The 19,342-nt window shown below is 45.8% G+C and overlaps 1 protein-coding gene across 1 annotated transcript in view; it reads right to left on the bottom strand.

Moving 5' to 3' along the window:
* Positions 1–19,342, bottom strand: part of ANOS1 (anosmin 1) — a 191,001-nt gene that overhangs the window by 27,137 nt on the left and 144,522 nt on the right. Inside the window, exons 7-9 of the mRNA XM_035029680.1 lie at positions 17,196–17,401; positions 13,708–13,852; positions 4,412–4,558 (exon numbers count right to left, since the gene is read on the bottom strand). Of these exons, the coding sequence (XP_034885571.1) occupies positions 4,412–4,558; positions 13,708–13,852; positions 17,196–17,401 (498 nt within the window). The remainder of the gene's footprint in view (positions 1–4,411; positions 4,559–13,707; positions 13,853–17,195; positions 17,402–19,342) is intronic.

The following is a 19,342-nucleotide window of genomic DNA, read 5'->3' on the forward strand; positions in this document are numbered from 1 at the left end:
CTACATCAAAAACTAATGATGTATGGTGATTAACATAATAAAAATTTTTTTAAGAATCACATTGAGATACCACCTTACACCAGTTAGAATGGCAAAAATTAACAAGGCAAGAAACAACAAATGTTGGAGAGGTGGTGGAGAAAGGGGAACCCTCTTACACTATTCATGGGAATGCAAGTTGGTACAGCCACTTTGGAAAACAGTGTGGAGGTGCCTCAAAAATTTAAAAATAGAGCTACCCTATGACCCAGCAATTGCACTACTGAGTATTTACCCCAAAGACACAGATGTAGTGAAAAGAAGGGCCATAGGCACCCCAATGTTCATAGCAGTAATCTCCACAATAGCCAAACTGTGGAAAGACACAAGATGCCCTTCAACAGATGAATGGATAAAGAAGATGTGGTCCACATATACAATGGAATATTACTCAGCCATCAGAAAGGATGAATACCCAACTTTTACATCAACATGGATGGGACTGGAGATTATGCTAAGTGAAATAAGTCAAGCAGAGAAAGTCAATTATCATATGGTTTCACTTCTTTGTGGAACATAAAGAATACCATGGAGGACATTAGGAGAAGGAAGGGAAAAATGAAGGCGGGGGAAATTGGAGGGAGAGACGAACCATGAGAGACTATGGACTCTCAGAAACAAACTGAGGGTTTTAGAGGGGAGGGAGGTGGGGGGATGGGTTAGCCTGGTGATGGGTATTAGAGAGGGCACGTACTGAATGGAGCACTGGGTGTTATATGAAAACAATGAATCGTGGATCACTACATCAAAAACTAATGATGTATGGTGACTAACATAATAAAATTAAATTAAATTTAAAAAAAGAAAATAAAACTGAGGAAAAGTATGCATGTATGTAATGGGATCAAAATAAACACAAACACCTTAGAATCATATTAAAAGTATTATAGCCTCTGCATTATATATTATAAATCACTGTTCAGAGAAAATTTTAAAAACCTGAATAAAGTTATGCATCAAGTGGAGATTTTTAAGATGTGAATTTTGCAGTCATTACCATATAGATTGATTGTAATCTCAACAAAGATCTTACAAAGGTTTTGTGGAAATTGGCAAATTAATGCAAATATTAATATAAAAATACAAAGGGCCAAGAAGAGTCAAGACGATTTGAAAATGAAGTTAAAAAAAACCTGAAGAACTATGATTAAAAATATTTACAAATCTATGGTAGTTAAGACAACAAGGTAGTGCCAGAAAGTTGGAAAAATATACCCAATGACTGTACAGAAAGTTAAAAAGTTAACTTGCCCATACTTTTGATGTAGGGCCAGTGTAGCAGCCCAGAGCTTTGGGGAAGGAGTCATCTTTAAATAAATGATGCTGTGTCAGCTGCAGATCAGGAGGGAGAGAAGAGTAAAAGAACAGTGAGCCCTACGAGTAAAGTCCGTTCCAGGTGGAAGTCAGCCTAAGAGAGAAAGGTGAAGCGGTCTAACTTCTAGGAGGTGACGGGAGGATCTTTGTGACCCTGTATAAGCAAAGATCCTCAACCAGGACAGCAAGAGCTCTCACCTAAAGGAAACAAAGTAAAGAATGGATCCCCCCTCTAAAACTCAGAACCACTGAGAAAGGGAGGAAGGTAAGAGTAGGTCACACAGGGAAAAAACACCAAAACCAGGGAACCAGCAGGTGACTCATATACTCAACGTATACAGGCCTCTTGCAGGAAGGACAGCCTGCCTGAACAGCTTAAAAACGGAAGCTCAGACAACGCGGAGTTATCAAGACGTGGGTGCCAGAACAGCTCGAGTCAAAAAGATGGGAATTCCACACGGCAGAGAGAGGGGGGCGCACTGGGACGATCGTGCCCTGCAAGTGGGAATGGCTGGTGCAACCACTGTGGGAAACCGTCAGTGTCTTCCAAAGCTCTGCATGCTTGAATCACCCAAGAGTCCCCCTTCGTCCGGGAGAATATGTACATCAAAGGCCTGTGTTCACAGCAGCACTGTGCTGCAGAACCCATCAGCGGGACAAACCAAATCCCCCAGCACCGGCTGAAAAAAGCCATTAGCAGAGCTCTACCAGGGGCTAGGAGCAGCATGAGACATGGATGAATTAGTGCGTCCTGCAACAGAATGTTCGTTTCCCATTTCCTGTATCGTGTTCACTGCAAGAAGCCCAGTACACACCGTATGGGTCCAAGTTGTATACATTTCAAATATCGGCAAAACTTGGGGCACCTGGGTGGCTCAGTTGGTTAAGCGACTGCCTTCGGCTCAGGTCATGATCCTGGAGTCCTGGGATCGAGTCCCACATCGGGCTCCCTGCTCGGCAGGGAGTCTGCTTCTCCCTCTGACCCTCCTCCTTCTCATGCTCTCTGTCTCTCATTCTCTCTCTCACAAATAAATAAAATCTTAAAAAAAAAAAAATTAAAAAAAAAAAAATCGGCAAAACCAACCTTCACATTTAGAAGTCATGATGACAGTGCTTGCTCTTGTATGCTTAAGATGTATTCTCAATGTTTATATTTCTATTTCATTATAGAAGATGTTTATATTTTCAATATTATGGCAATGTTTTACTATTGATATATCAATGATATACAGTTCTAATCTAAAATTGGTAAATATAATAGATTAAATAAATTTTGTAATTTAATATTTATTCTAAAACCTATTAAACTTAGGAATAGGACTATATATTAATGAATAATTTTTAATTTAATAAACAACACTGCATACAATTTAGTTTTAATTAATATATGAGAGTAATAAAACATTAATATTCATTGTAATATTATTTTAGCTGCAGAATGGATGTCAGCAGCTTGGAAGAAAATTCTGGAACAAGAAGAACTCCAACACCAATATCCCTTTTTTTTTTTTTTTTACATGTAGGTTCCATGCCCAGCATGGATCCCACCATGGGGTCTGAACTCACAACCCTGAGATCAAGACCTAAACTAAGATCAAGAGTCAGACGCTCAACTGACTGAGCCACCCAGGCGCCCTACCAACACCAATATTCTGTGTGGCACACGGGCTGAGTAACACCGCACTTCAGAAGAACTGGAAGAACTGTTAAAAACGAACTCTTAAAACAATCTATTTTTCTTTTGTTTTCAAAAGGCATATGAGTGACAAACATGGAAATGTAGATCAAATAATTCCAAAAATACTATTTCAATAATGCAAAAAAAGTCTTAATAAAGAAAACCAAAGGAAATGAATTTATCCTAGACAACTATTCAAACAAATACTCAAAACAAACAGAATTAATTCTAAGGGTAAATCTTCCTTGCAGTATTATTTGTAAAATGGAAACTCTGAAGGCATCCAAGAGTTTGGCTGTAGTGGAATGATGGTGTTTTAGGATATTGTTGTATGTCCCTACACAGCAGTGACTTAAACACGGCACCAGAAATACAGGATAATGCAGAATGCTCCCATGTTATATGAAAGTGCGTATGTTCTACATAAAACTATTATATATCTGTGTGAATAAAAACAAATGAGGGAAGAACAGAAGTGTAGGAAGCTTTCGAAAGGACATCCGCCAAAACGCTGTTTCTAGGAGATAATACTGAAGTGACTTCTTTCTCTATTTTCCAAATTATTGGGGTTGTGCATCTTTTTTTTAAAGATTTTATTTATTTATTTGAAAGAGAGAGAGAGAGAGCACAAGCAGGGTGAGTGGCAGGCAGAGGGAGAGGGAGAAGCAGGCTTCCCGCTGAGCAGGGAGCCCGATGCGGGGCTCAATCCCAGGACCCCGGGATCATGACCTGAGCCGAAGGCAGATGCTTAACGACTGAGCCACCCAGGCGCTCCTCTGCATCTTTTTTTAAACAAAAAACTAATTTGGAACAAAAATTTACAGTGTAGAATAATGAGTATCTTGATTGTTTTGGAGACAAGATTGGCCTTCTGGGAAAGCAGTGAAGACAGGCTAACATCCCTGAGACGATAAAATGCAACTGGCTGACCGATGCTGATTTCCAAACATGATACGGATTCCTGGGAAAGAAGGGGCAGCTCACTCAGACTTCACAACAGCAAAGCATTTAAAAAAAAAAAAAAAAAGGATCTAAATGTTTTGTTCGGGCTCTATTTTCCTTAATATCAACACTGTGGTAGGAGCACCTGGGTAGCTAGTCGGTTAATAGTCTGCCTCTTGGTTTCAGCTCAGGTCATGATCTCAGGGTCATGAGATCGATTCCCACATTGGGCTCTGTGCTGATCGTTGAGTCTGCTTGAGATTCTCCCCCTCCCTCTGCCCCTCCCCTCATTCATGTTCTCTCTCTCTCTCTCTAAAATAAATAAATCTTAAAAAAAAACTATCAACACCATGGCTCAACCTTGACTTTTTCAATAGCCACCTGATGTCACTGGGCTACTTGATGTAGATGACAAATCATCAGAGAGCGTTTGCGCACCTTCGGTCTTTTTCCAGTAGACCTTCACCTGCAGTTGGTTGTCTTGATAGAAGGGGGCTCCGATTTCCAGGAGGCGCGCAGGCCGTCGTCGTTGGAAAGGGGGCTGCATGTGCATCGTGCTCTTTCTGGTTTTCCCAAGTTGCTCTTCTGCAACAAAGTACAACATTGTGATTTCCTGGTCAGAAAGAATGGGTAATCAGTACACGTTCACTGGGCGGGAAGGCTGCTCTGATTTAAAAAAGAGGTACGGCTGGTATTTTTCATTATATACGTATTTTTTGTAGCTGTGAAGAAAGTAAGTGAAATACTATGAAAATGCCACCTGGCCTGGGAACAATACAGAGAGCTTTTCATAGACGTACCAGCATTATACATCAACGCCCAGAGCAAGGCCCTAAATGTTCAATCGACTTTGTACATGAAATACTAAGAGTCAGCAAATGCAGAGCAATGATACGTTAGATTGGGCATGGAGTTGAAGGGTGCATTGATTCACTCATTCATGCTTTCCCATCAGTACTTAGTGACCACTTCCTAAGTGTCAGGCAGCGAGCCAGAGGCCGTACATACAAAGCTCGGGTGCCCGGGGCTCCTGCAATAGCACAGGACCGGTGTGCAGCTGATCCCACACACAGTGCAGAGTGCTCCTGAAGGCTCGCTCACAGGCCATAGTCAAGGAGAGGGCACGGGGAGGAGGGAAGGAGTTGTTTGCGTCTCACAAGCTGCTGGTGCCTATTCTTTGGAAAAGCCGCCAAAGAGTGTCTTGCAAACAAGAGTTATAAGAACGGGATGGGACGGTTGCAGTAGGAAAGGGGATGCTTTAGGAAAGACGAGACTGAGTGCATATGCATAGTCACTGCTATTTCTTTTCTTTTTTTTTTTAAGATTTTATTTATTTATTTGAGAGAGAGAATGAGAGACAGAGAGCATGAGAGGGAAGAGGGTCCGAGGGAGAAGCAGACTCCCCGCTGAGCAGGGAGCCCGATGCGGGACTCGATCCCGGGACTCCAGGATCACGACCTGAGCCGAAGGCAGTCGCTTAACCAACTGAGCCACCCAGGCGCCCTAGTCACTGCTATTTCTTAACATGATGTTCCCCCGTGGTCAGTGGAACACTGCATTCACCACGTACTTATTGCAAAGCAAGGACAGTGTAAACGTGATTCAGAACGATCCCAAGCCTCAGATGTCCCGTATGCAATGGCACTCAGAGGAAGTCTCCAATCAAACAGAACACCAGGAAACATTCTTCCGAATCAGGTAATTCAAACTTTGGTTTCCACCACCCTAGGCTGTTTCTTCTCTGGCGCTGTTTTGTGGCACGATCCGGCTCTGGTTTTAGTGTTCTTTCTATTTTGCTGTTTTAATGCAGCTGCATCTTTCCCATTTGTGCCTTTCTTAATCCCTACAATCTGTTGGGCTCCTTCGTCACTAGGTTTCAGACCCCATTAGCTCAGAATGCACCAGCCCACGCTCCTTGTCCGTGTCAGGTACAATACTGTGTCCTCCCAAAGTCCCCACCTGCCATCCTCAGAGATGATTTCCCACGACGTACGGAAACAAACCCTCCTCTGCATATCCATATTTTCCCAGCTTTCAATCACTCTTCCCCCCTTGCATCTGTTCCTCCAGCTGAACCTTGAACTCCGGGAGCAGCAGACCCTCTTCGAACCTCCCTGGATTTCCACTGTTCCACGCTTGTTTCTCCAGGGCACATTTCCGTCTGCTGCAGCAGGGCCCGTCCACCTAATGTTTTCTCCAGGTGTGTGTCCGGTGCTCTTTCGTGTGCTTGACGAGCTTCCACACCATTCTATTTCTATTCATACAGCTCTCCTATGTTCAACTAATTTGCTAGAGTGGCTCCCAATCAACTATTCAGTCGAGGGCTGGGGGGCGAATAGTTCTGGCTTCGGGGTCCACACGGTCTCACCCAAGTACGGAGCTCTCATGATGGCACGAAAGCAGCCACAGATGATCTGTAAACAAGGGAGTGTGGCCGTGGGCCAATACCATTTTATTTACAAAAACCGGCGGTGGGCCGGATGTGGCCTGTGGGCCATCGTTTGCAGACCCCCGAGGAAGTGACGTTAGCCTGCCCATATTAAACACAAAAACCGCGAGGTTCCAAAATACTAAGAACAGTGTCCAGTTTCACGCAATTCAAGCAGTAGTGAGGGTGAGCTGCAATCCCAGGGCCATCTCACGTCAAGCTCACGCTCCCCCATCACCACCCACCACCTCCTTTTAGAGAGCAAGGTGATTATCTACGTGGTTTAGTAATAAGGATCTCAGAACTTTCCACTGGCCTCAAATCTCTCCTTTACCCAACCCCTAGTTTTGGAAGTGGCATGGTTAGAACTTCCACAAGACTTTCCTGCTTTGTGATTCCCAGTAGCCTTGTGGAGAAGAACAGTTTGAGCTGCACAAATTGTCGACCGATAAGAACCTTTCCCGACAGGTCTGTGAGTTTCGTGGGCTTGGGAAGACAGGAGCACAGGGGAATGATGCCGGTGGGGGACAAGACTCCTGACCCGTGGTGAGGCAGGATTAGGAGGGGAAAACTGAGGACCACGGGAGGAAACCTGCATCGACCACCCACTGCTCCTCCCACCAGCACACGCCCTGAATCATCTACACGATTCAAAGGAAAGGGACACTTACGTGACTCAGGTTCTAATGTACAATGTTGTACTTTAAACAATTCAAATAAATGTTTGGATTCCCACGAACATTTATGAGATTCCAGTCTCCTGCACCCAAATCCAGTGTAGGTACTGGGGGTTTATCACACTACCGGCCGACCTCAAACACCAGTGGGGTGTCCTACAATTCAGCTCAGTTCTGACACCATCTACCCTAAGATGGCATCGGATCCCTACAGGCACCATCCATGTCGGGGGGGGGCATCCCCCTCTGACACTGTCTACACCATGTCCCTGCAGATGGTATCGGATCCCCTACGGACACCATCCACGTCAGGGGGACATCCCCTCTGATACCATCTACACCATGTCCCTGAAGATGGCATCAGATCCCTTACAGACACCATCCACGTCAGGGGGACATCCCCTCTGACACCGTCTACACCATGTCCCTGCAGACGGCATCAGATCCCCTACGGACACCATCCATGTCGGGGAGGAGTGTGTCCCCCTCTGACACCGTCTACACCATCTCCCTGCAGTGCACTGGATCTTCCAGGGTACGGGCTCAGTCCTGTAGGACTGCCCCCCACTTCAGAGACCAATCACAAATCCAGGTTGTCACCTGTGACTCTCACTACCTGCTATAAAGCGGAGGTTCCAACCACCAACTCCTTGGGTTCAGGTAATTTGCTAGAGTGGCTCACAGAACTCAGAAACATTTACTTCCTAAATTACCTATCGGTTTATGATAAACGGCTGTAAGTCAGGATGAGGCAGATGAAGAGATGCCCAGAGTCAGGTCCGGGAGAAGGGCCACAGAGCTTCCGCACCCTCCCAGGGGCACCGCTCTCCCCCAGACCTCCGTGTTCACCGCCCCGTTCAGCCTCCTGTCTGTTTGCGTGTTTATGGAGTCTCTGTGCCAGAGATGAAGACCGAATACATGCTGCTGATTGTAAATCACAGCATCCCAGCTACTTTCTGAGAGGCGCTGGGTCATCCCCCAGGGAGAGCCAGTGTGCCCAGCAGCACGGAGAGCTCAGAGCACACAGAAGCTGGGCCAGGACACAGAACCCACAGGCCTCTCGGGCAAAACTCATCCCTTTCCTGATCGCCGGGGACGTCAAGAATCCTGCTGGTCACACCTAAAGTATTTGTTAACTCGCTAACTAAGGATCGAAGATCTTCACAAGCCCATTTATGCTTCTTTTTTTTTTTTTTAAGATTTTATTTATTTATTTGACAGAGAGAGACACAGCGAGAGAGGGAACACAAGCAGGGGGAGTGGGAGAGGGAGAAGCAGGCTTCCCGCTGAGCAGGGAGCCCGATGCGGGGCTCGATCCCAGGACTCTGGGACCATGACCTGAGCCGAAGGCAGACGCTTAACGACTGAGCCACCCAGGCGCCCCCCCATTTATGCTTCTAATCCCTTTAATAATCTGCGACTTTGAGAATTTGCCATGGATAAGCAAAAGTTTAGATACTATGTTTAACCTCTATGTGAATTTTATCTTCCTACTTTGTTATGTCCTACACATGCTTTTATTTTTCACTACATATAGGCAAGGACGTAGTTTTCTGTATCTCAAGATGGAAATGCCATTGCTTTATTGAAATGCATCCACACTAGCGTTGCCGAGTCACCCCACACGGGAAGAACAGGGAGACGCGGGCCTCTGTCCTAGGAGCATGGCCCTGACTCTAAGGGGGAGTCCTGCACTGTCAGTAATAATCCAAAACGCAATAAAATCATTTCTACGTGTTGTGAAAAGATACGAGGTATGACTGATACTCTTTAATAGCCCCAAAGGCAAGAGAACTGAATGAGTACACTATTTTTTCAAATGTCAAAATTCTGAATAATTTTACAGATCAAGAGATTCAGCATATTTCCTCCTCTCTGCTCCATTTTTAAGAGCTAGAAGAATCCCCCAGTTGCCTGATGCAACTATAAAACCTTTGCAATCTGTCAACCCTGGAAATGATCCTCCTGCCTCCAAAAAAGCAAGCTGCATTTCCATTCAAGAGTGTTACATCTTTCTTCCTTCGAGGGGCTCTTTTATAACACAGCATGAACACTCAGCTTTTGCTTATGTAGGGATTTGTGTCATTGAAACACTGAGTAGCCTGCAGACCTGGGAAAACGTATTTCAAAAAGTAATTTATATGCTGGCATTTACTACCCTCTTTCATATAAAATGTAATTTCCCTGGCTTATACTATAAAGTTGAAGTTATTCTTTACTTCTTGTTAGTCCATGATGAAATACACAGTGTTCTTGTAAAAGTCATATATTAGGGGTGCCTGGGTGGCTCAGTCGATTAAGCGTCCGCCTTCGACTCAGGTTATGATCCCAGGGTCATGATCCCAGGGTTCTGGGATCGAGCCCCGCATCAGGCTCCCTGCTCAGTGGGGAACCTGCTTCTCCCTCTCCCTCTGCAGCTCCCTCTGCTTATTCTCTCATTCCCTCTCTCACTCTATGTCAAATAAATAAATAAAATCTTTTTTAAAAAGTCATATACTAGCCCTCATGAGATTGCACATCAACTCCAGTATATGAAATCCTGACAAATATTCACCTACGTCCTGCATAATCCTTCGTAAAGCCCTTCTCTTCCACAGGACACCCTGAGACTAAACAATACGCGTATGACAGGTACTTTGCACTGTTCATTTTTTACTTTTCCTCTACCACCTTTCTGAAGCCACATGAGAGGCATCAGCTAATTCTGAGAATAAAGTGGCCTTTGAAGGGTTAACTGTTGTAACTCCTTATCGATCAGGTAAAACATTATCTAATTTTAAAAGATGATTAGAAAGTGACATTAGCACTCAGAATCAACCTGTCCAATGGAAAGCTGACTGCAGTTGCAGGTAAGAGAGGGCTTCCTGACTGAGGCTGTTCCACAAATCCTTCCAGAACAATACCTGTGCATGGTGTGTATACACGTGGAGCGCAACAACGAAAGATAATCCGTGTTCCGTGACCTAGATGAGGTTTTGGTTTGGTGGATGTTCTTCGCCAAGTCGGAAAGCGGTGGGCCTCCACCCCACATGGTGCAGTCTGCCATATGCAAAGGGAAGGATGTTTCTGCCTTGCAGTACAGAGGACAGGGGAAGAGAGACATGATGTGTTCATATTTATGGGGAACCGAGTGCCTTACCGAGAGGGAGGAAGCTGAACTCTATTGTGCAATATGGCTTAAGGTGTGAGAGAGACAGGTTTACAATCATCCTGGAGAGGGTGGGAGACGAAGCTAGTCCACGAGGGTCTCACTGACCCGATGGGCCAGGAAGAGTGAGAAAGCCCGAGATGTGCAACTGCAGAGGCCCAGAGTCCCCTCGCAGCTCGGTCCGGGCGCGACCATGACGGGGCGCTCCACGGTGAGCCCTCTACAAGGGCACGGCTGAGCTCGGATTCTTTTCCTCCTTGTTCTCGGTTGTGGGAATGCACACAAATTATGGGAGTCTGCAATCCCACACCAGTTTCTAATGGGGAAGGAATGCTGTTTACCGGAAAAACCAGGACACTAAAAGGCAAACCTACTTTACAGGACAGACGAAATCCCCACTAGCAGGAACAAAAGGTCTGAAGGACTTGGGTCTGAGGAGGAAGCTGGGGAGGGACGAAGGGGAAAGGAGTGAAGGACGAACTTTGGGGAGAAGATGAAGAGGTGACACTCTCAGAACTCAGAAGAGGGAGAGATCTGTTACATGGTGAATATTTTCTAAAGCACGTGTTGGCTGCCATCTACAAAATGGATAGTTAAGAAAGACTGGAGACAAATATTAATTAGGGAAGTATTTTAATTCTAAGAAAGAGGTGGGAATGGCCTGAACATGGCAAAGAATTTGACAGATCCCACATAGAATTTGGCATTAGAGACAGAAGGACTTTTTAAAGAATTGCATTTCTCGAGAAAAAGGAAAGAGAATCCCAAAGATGGCCTCTCGGGCTCCGGTGTGAACAGAGGGGTGAAGGGTGGAGCTGTGTGCTGCAGGAGAGCCTGGGAGAGCCTCCCACTCCCCCTTCCTTTCTTCTCCCCCAGCACTGACTTCTCTGCACACTCGGGGCTCTTTCCGGTCTCTGCGCTTGCACACACTCCACACTCGTGTGGGCTGATGCCCATGCCTCCTGGGCCCGCGGGGGCCCTCCCAGCTCTTCAGGGCTCTCCTTTTCCACTGCCACGTGTCTTCTGCTTCCACGGTTCCTCACGGCTCCGTGTGCAATGGGCTGATGCTCATGTGGTCTTGTGTACATGCTTATCTTCCAAACTCAACATTAGGCAGCGATCAGAATGCATCTAGTGCTGCAATAACGTGTGTGCACATGTGTGCGTGCATGCGTATGCATGTACCTGTGTGTATGCGTGTGTGCGTGCATGTGTATATGTGCGTGCATGTGTGCGTGTGCATGTGTATATGTGCATGCATGTGTGCATGTGCATGTGTGGATGCGTGTGTGCGTGTGTATATGTGTGTGCATGGTCGTGTGTGTGCGTGCATGTGTATATGTGTGTGCATGTGTGCGTGTGCATGTGTGTGTGGATGTGTGTGTATATGTGTATGCATGTGTGCGTGTGTATTGTGTATGCATGTGTGCATGGGCGTGTGTGTGCGCGCATGTGTATATGTGTGTGTGCGCGTGTTTGCACGTGTATATGTGTATGCATGTGTGCATGTGTGTACGTGTGTGCATGTGTCCATGTGCATGTGTATATGTGTGTCCATGTGTGTGTATATGTGTTTGCGTGTGTGCATGTGTATCTGTGTGTGCATGTGTGCGCATGTGTATAAGTGTGTACATGCATATGTGTGTCCACGTGTGTATATGTGTATGCATGTGTCTGTGCATGTGTATATGTGTGTGCAAGTGTATATGTGTGTGCATGTGTATATGTGTTTGCGTGTGTCTGTATATGCGTGTGTGCGCATGTGTACGTGTGTGCAAGTGTGTGCGCATGTGTATATGTGTGTGCATTGTGTGTATATGTGTATGCATGTGTGCATGTGCGTGTATGTGTGTGCATGCGTGTGTATGTGTGCATGTGTGTGCACGTGTGTGCACGTGTATGTGTGTGCATATGTGTATGCATGTGTGCACATGTGCATGTGTGTGCGTGTGTGCATGTGTGTGCATGTGTGCATATGTGTATGCGTGTGTGTGCATGTGTATATGTGCGTGTGCATGGGTGTACATGTGTGTATATGTGTATGTATGCATGTGTGCATGTGTATATGTGTATGTGTGTGTGCATGTGTGTATATGTGTATGTGTGTGTGCATGTGTGTGTATATGTATGCCTGTGTGCTTGCGTCTGCATGTGTATGTGTGTGTATATGTGTTTGCATGTGTGCGTGTGTATATGTATATGCATTGTGCATGTGTGCATGTATGTATCCATGTGTGCTTGTGTGTGCATGTGTGTGCGCATGTGTGTGCGTGTGTGTATGTGTATCCATGTGTGCTTGTGTGTGCGTATATGTGTGTGCGTGTGCATGTGTGCGTGTGTGCGTGCACATGCACAGACAAGCACACATACACAAACACATGGCCCATGTATACCAGATCGTGTATACTTGGTCCATGCAGTATACACACTCTACAGTGCACCTGTGTTTCTCATATAAGAGAGTCTCACACGGTAAGTATCCCCATCATTAGACACAGCAATGTCATAATCCATAGCCCTACATTCCAGGTGGAGGATGGATGGATGGATGACAGGATTGGAAAATCAGTATAGGTTGCTAAACACATAGAAAAGTTTCCGTAAGAAGTTTTAGGTAAAAGTTGTGTTATACCCAGACTCCTACAAAGATATAGACTGTTTCAAATACATTTAATCTCCAAAGAGATGGTTTCTCAAGCAGGTAGGAAGCTCTGTTTCTAGAACTTTTTTGAAAGCGTCATTTCAAACAGACCTGCTCGTTCTGATCCGATGTTTCGCAGGTGGTAGAAGATAATTACAAGCAATGACCGCATCTAATTCTGCATAGCGAGGCTCACCTCTCCGAAATTCAGACAGGGTTTTAGCCCATCCTTCTGCCCTCTGCACCAGACCCATGATGAAAGGCAGACACCACGGGGCTCTACTCATAGGGAATCAACATCACACGCCCCTTTCATCTGCCCCGTTCCCAGAAACCTTGCCAGGCGCTTCTCCACTGCGGCTCTGACCTGTCCCCTCTTGTGAACAAAGCCAGAAATAGGAAAGTAACTTATTTTCTGGCTCAGATAGGAGTGCCATGTAAGACTCTCCTTCTGCTTTGCACAGTTTGTCGCAAACATGCCGGAAACTAGGAAAATCAATATGGGAATAACTTACTAACTGGAATATGAAGGGATGGTGAGCGCTGGGGAATACCCGTGAAAATGGGTGTGTCTCCTGTCACGTTTTTAGGGGACCTAAGTTTTCTTGTTAAATTTCCATTGTGACACCAAAATATTGCATATTCAGTGGACAAAAATCAAAAGAGAAACTTCAAAGGGGAAAGTGTCAGACGCATGGTCGTTCTAGAGGTCATCTAGCTCGGCATTGTAGGTTTACCGCCCGCCAAGATTTACCGGGTCACGATTCCAGGTGAGACCCCCCCCACCCCGGGCAAGTCCTGGCTTTCGTGCCCACCCGACAACAAGCACAAGGCACTTACTGCGGCTGGTGGCATGCACGGGCGTGAAGTGCAGGGAGGCCTTGGCCCCCTTCAGGCGCGTCTGCCCCCAGTATGCGATGGCCTGCAGCTCCACGGTGTAGCCGTAGTCCGGCTGGAGTCTGTCCAGGAGCACGGAATTCTGGGACTGCAGAGGAAGACAAGATGCGCCAAGCCGGTTACAAGCCTGCCCTGCCCGTCCTCTTCATCCCGAAGCCAGATGGTCCTCGGGAAGCACACATCCACCTCTCCCCGGCGTATGCCTTCATTCTCTAAGGTCACACAGTTCTCCTCATCTTGAGCATCTGAAAATGCAGTTTTACTCTGCGTCCAGATAAATTTTACAGAATGGCCAAACATATTCTTTGGAAACGGTTCCTTATCCTAATTACTGGATCCTCTCCGATACTATAGAAATGAGTAATTCTGTCGCCTCCCATCCTAGACACCACTTCACGGAGAAAAGAGACGGGTCTGTCATAACCTGACAGAAGCTCATGTTGGCACATACCTGGAAAAATTATGAATTGACGTTCACTATTTCTTTAATATTTCTTTTAAATCTTCTCTGAGTGACTTTCAATCAAAAGTAGTAGGGGGGTGCCTGGGTGGCTCAGTCATTAGGCGTCTGCCTTCGGCTCGGGTCATGATCCCAGAGTCCTGGGATCGAGCCCCGCATCGGGCTCCCTGCTCGGCGGGAAGCCTGCTTCTCCCTCTCCCACTCTCCCTGCTTGTGTTCCCTCTCTCGTTGTGTCTCTCTCTGTCAAATAAATAAAATCTTAAAAAAGAAAAAAAAAAGTAGTAGGAAAAATCATCCTATAAAAAATGCTTCGAGATTTTTTTGTCATCATTATTGTTAATACCAAGCACTCATCCAAGCATGTGTGTGTGACCTGCAGCATTAAGTGAAGCTGGAGGCCAGACAGGAATTCTACTAAACTCTGAGATCCAGTGACACATCGGAGCAAACCAGGTGTCTGATCGAAGCTCTGAGATAGGAGCCCACGTCTGATAACTCTGAGTCGGGTGCTTTTTCAAGGGTTACAGGAAAACAGGATAGGAAACGCCCTTGCAAGACCTTGTAATGAAGAAAAATCAGGTCGTGCATCTTACCATGCAAACATTTGTCAAACTACCATGCGCGTGATGGGATTCAGAGCTCCCTGACTATAGGCTTGCCAAGAAACAGTCTAGGTGGTGGTACTGACATTTGCGAAGGACAGAAAGTGCACACCGCTAACACAACTCCAAACGGCAGGCCACCGGCCGCACGCACTTCCCAGTGGGGAGTATTTCCAGTTTCCTGCATGCAGTGTCCTTGCTGCAGGAAGAGTATCGTCTGGAATCATCAAGCACTGAGTCACATAAGTAACTCCTGCGTTTAAGTTCCACAGTCACCTGGTCGCATTCGGATCATAACTTCAGGTCTCATCCGATCTCTTTTCAGCAAGAGAGCAGGCTTTTCATGGGCATGTCAGAAGCGTGAGCGTAACACTCACTGTGAATTATAGATGGCTTCGCTTTACGATTTGGGCGTTTGAGGGGTGAATGATCAGATCTCGGCCATCGTCATCTGTTTGACTCTGGAAGGCTGATGGCCAAGCCGCAAGTCTGAGGGTCAGACGCCAGGCCGTGGCTACCTCTCTGCGGGGAGGCAGGGCCCATGCTCTGCCCTGGTACCACCACAGAGAAACCCTCTCGGCGCCTCGTGGAGGGCCGTCTACCTCTCTGATAGTGTGTCTGCATGAACTACCAATTCTCACTTTCTTCTGGGGGTTTCCTGTCGGATGGCTTATCACTCTCCCCAAACTGTTATCTCCTGAGGAAAAGAAAATGCACTTTTGAAAGAGCATCCCCTTGAAAAATCCCCCTCTCTTCTTATTTACCAAGGATATCAGAATGGTATCTTAGTGAATGGGAACCTATTGATCCCCAAAAAGGACATTTCATAATTTCTCATGTTCTTTTGGATTTCTCCAGTTTCCAATCCTCATCTCAGTTGCTCAGATTTTAACATTGAGAATTTAGGGGTCCACAGGACCTATAGCTTGCCTACAGTGGATCCAAGAACGTAAGCCACTCCTAAGATAGTGACCTACAGTTTTGGCTCACCTGGCCTATTAATGGCTTCAAGAAAATCTGCAGTTCAGGTTTTATTTATCTCACTGATATAGAATAGAAATAAACTGCGAAGTTGCCTAGTAACCCGTGATGCTGTTTGCTGACGGATGACATCCGTGTGTGTGTATGCACGTGTATTGTGTGTGTGTGTGTGTGTGCATGTGCGTGCAGACCCCATATCCACAGCACAGGTCACATTTTGCTTCCAACCCCTATGATCCCACAACCTGAGCTCCTTTAAATCTTCCTATGACATAACCAGGCGCTGCCAATTATCGCTTATTGTGAAGTCCGTGAAAATAGAGAATGGGACTGTCGGAAAGTTTTTTTTTTTTTTCCTAAAGATTTTATTTATTTATTTGAGAGAGAGAGTGAGAGAGAGAGAGAGCACAAGAGGGGGGAGCGGGAGAGGGAGAAGCAGGCTCCCCGCCGAGCAGGGAGCCCGATGCGGGACTCGATCCAGGGACTCCAGGATCATGACCTGAGCCGAAGGCAGTCGCTTAACCAACTGAGCCACCCAGGCGCCCGGAAAGTTTCTTAAAAATAAAACCAAAATAGGCATCAGCTAAATATCAAGGATACGGACTTTTGGGCACATGTTTTAGAACGCTAAATGGCACAGAAATCGGAATCTTCACTGCCAAAAAAAAAAAAAAAGTCTTGTTATCCTTTTTAAAAAATACTTTCAAACATGTATTTTTTATGGAATTCAGCCTTATAAATTAGGGGGAAGTTGTTTATGTAAGTTTTCTAACAATAAAGGAAACCGAGGAACTCCTTTCTCTGCACCAAGAATTTCATACAATGCCAAATGTTCACTCTCATAGAAATCTCATTTCAGAAAATGGTTCAGTGGAGACTTTATTTCTTGGCATCTGGAAAATAAACCATTCCAAGCTCTTTTAATCAATGCGAACAATATATTGTGAAACATGCATTTTCCAAGCTGATTAGCTTACGAGGAAAATCCCCTGCGACAGGAAAGACACGGACGTTTGCTCGTCGATTTATAAGGATCTCAAACAAAACCAAAGAAGATGTAAATGTAAGAGACATTTTGAGTTCTATAATTTTCTATGACTGGACAGTCAAGACAAAATGATTTCTATTCCTCTCCTGGAGTTGTGGCTGCTATTTGGATAGGAGTAGGTCAATGGGCTACATTCAGCTATTTTCACCTAAAATGCCAAAGGCAAAACTTCTGGAATGGCCCTCTGTCCTCTGCACTTCCTCAGCCCAAAAAGAGGGATGGGAAGCTTTCTTTCACCCACTCCTTCTCTGAGCTCAGCAGAGGCCACCCTCCGGGCTGTCGCCTTGCGTTCAATACACCATGCAAGAAGACGCCACTCTTCCCTCTCGCGCCCACTTACCCCATCCGTGGTCTTTCTCCGCTTCTTTTTTGTGGGGACAAGGGATTTGCTGCTGACCGTCCAGGTCCAAAACACCTTGTAGTGGTGCACGGGGATGTCGGGTTCCTCGGGGAGATCCCAAACCACAGCCACGGTCACGGTGTTGTCACTGTTTATGGTGGAATTTGCAAGCCGGAGGTTGGCCGGCGCGGGCGGTGCAGATGGATCTGAAATCCAGGAGAAAGACAAACCACATACTCTAGTACCAAGGTGACAACAAAACCCATACCCTTGTATGGCTAATGACTACATGGTCAACACGTGAGCGCTGCCCTTTACGTGTAGAAAAGCTGAAAACAAATACAACCCCCTCTGTAAGCCTCAAATGAAAATACGGACTACAAAACATACATTGTTTGGGCCATATTTGTAATCCAGAAGGCTCCTGGTAGGCATTTACATAACCACTATAACCCAGCTAAATTTTCACTGTACAGAAATGGGTAAGTTTGTATAAAGCATGGTAAAATTTGGGGCACCTGGGTGGCTCAGTCAGTTAAGCGTCGGACTCTCGGTTTTGGCTCAGGTCATGGTCCCACAGTCATGAGATCCAGCCCATGCCGGGCTCTGCGCTCAGCACAGAGTCTGCCTGGGATTCTTTCTCCCTGTCCCTGTCCCTCTGCCCCTCCCCGCTTGCACGCTCTCAAATAAATAAAATCTTTAAAAAAAAAAAAAGAAAACATGGTAAAATTCCATTTAGGCTGGTTGACATTAAATAGGTCAGCAAAGGAGACCTGCGCTTGAAAACTCTGGAAAGAAAAAGATAGAAATCCAGCTCTCACAAGTAATCGCTTCCATCTTGGTGGCCCTGTAGCTTTTGATCCTTGCTTCAGCAAGAGCAACAAGGGAGATCAGCAAAAATAAAGCATTTTTTCTTAATCTGCATTACAAATCGGATGACATACGGATAACATCCATTTTCATAATTTCACCATTTCTTGCTTGTCACATGAACCAAACCCTTCTCAGCTGTCAAGAGACAGACTAGGCTCTGGAATTATTACCCTACAAATCTCCATTTTAAATATATCTAACAAAGATGACTACATATGCACAAGTGAGACGGGCTTTCCTTCATTCTCTGCCATGAAGTGAGCAAGTGTAGATGCCGCTCACCACAAATTATTTACAGATGGTTTTGTTTGAAGATGTCTTCCCAGAAAAATGCTGTCAAGAATTCGAATTATAATACCATCTGCATCAGAAGTGCAAAGAAGTTGTATCTAACTTGACATAAATGAAGAAGACCGAGGGAAAAATACCCGTGTCTTTACTGTCAGGACCGTTTGTGATTTGGGAATGATGAAAACATGAATTATTTTAAAAAATATCTTGCTTTTTTTCTCTGAGATATATAGGGAAGGGCTGGAGGTTTGCTTGGCTGCTTAGTTTCTAAAAACGAGAACATTTCGTAGTTGCTTTTTCAGGTAAGCGCCTAATCCAGAGCACGTTTCGTGATACTGTCGATCGGGCGGTTCTGCAACAGTCAACTTCAGGAACCTTCTGGGAGCGCCCAAGACATACACTGGGATGCACTGATGGGGTGAGTCCCAGTGGGGCCCCTGTATGCGTATGTTTTATGTATTTACATAAATATGTATCTGTAGGTTTTATGTAAGCTATTTTCCATGTAAAATGCACACATAATTCTCAAGTAGATGATCTCTGTGCAGGCTACAGCTTGGAAAGGATTGCACCCGATGGCCAGAAACAGGAGGTGCGTACATGACTCAGTTGTGCATAAGCTGGAAGACGCTGGTTTCCCTTAGCCTGGGCAGGGGAAGCACCGGGTTCCTTGTGGTGCTGGCTCAGCAGAGCCACCGAGAAGCCCCACTCCCATCATCCACACGGAGTGACACCGCTCATCAGCACCTTCTCTTTGAGTCATAGTCTCCACTTGACACCATTCTGCTGAATTTCCCTTCGGTCCCGCAGGACATGGATTCTCTTCTCACGCTCCGCAACCCCGCCCCCCGGTCTGTCCACATGCCACCATCTCTAAACAGGACAGCACCCAGGCCCTGAACTCGGGGACCTCCCTCTTCTCTCTTGTGCACTCGCACTTTCTAGGGATCTGGTTTGTCCCCATGCCACCATCTCTAAACAGG

Source organism: Mirounga leonina, unplaced genomic scaffold (assembly GCF_011800145.1).
Source record: "Mirounga leonina isolate KUSES-001 unplaced genomic scaffold, KU_Mleo_1.0 Mir_268, whole genome shotgun sequence".
Taxonomy (NCBI): Eukaryota; Metazoa; Chordata; class Mammalia; order Carnivora; family Phocidae; genus Mirounga; species Mirounga leonina.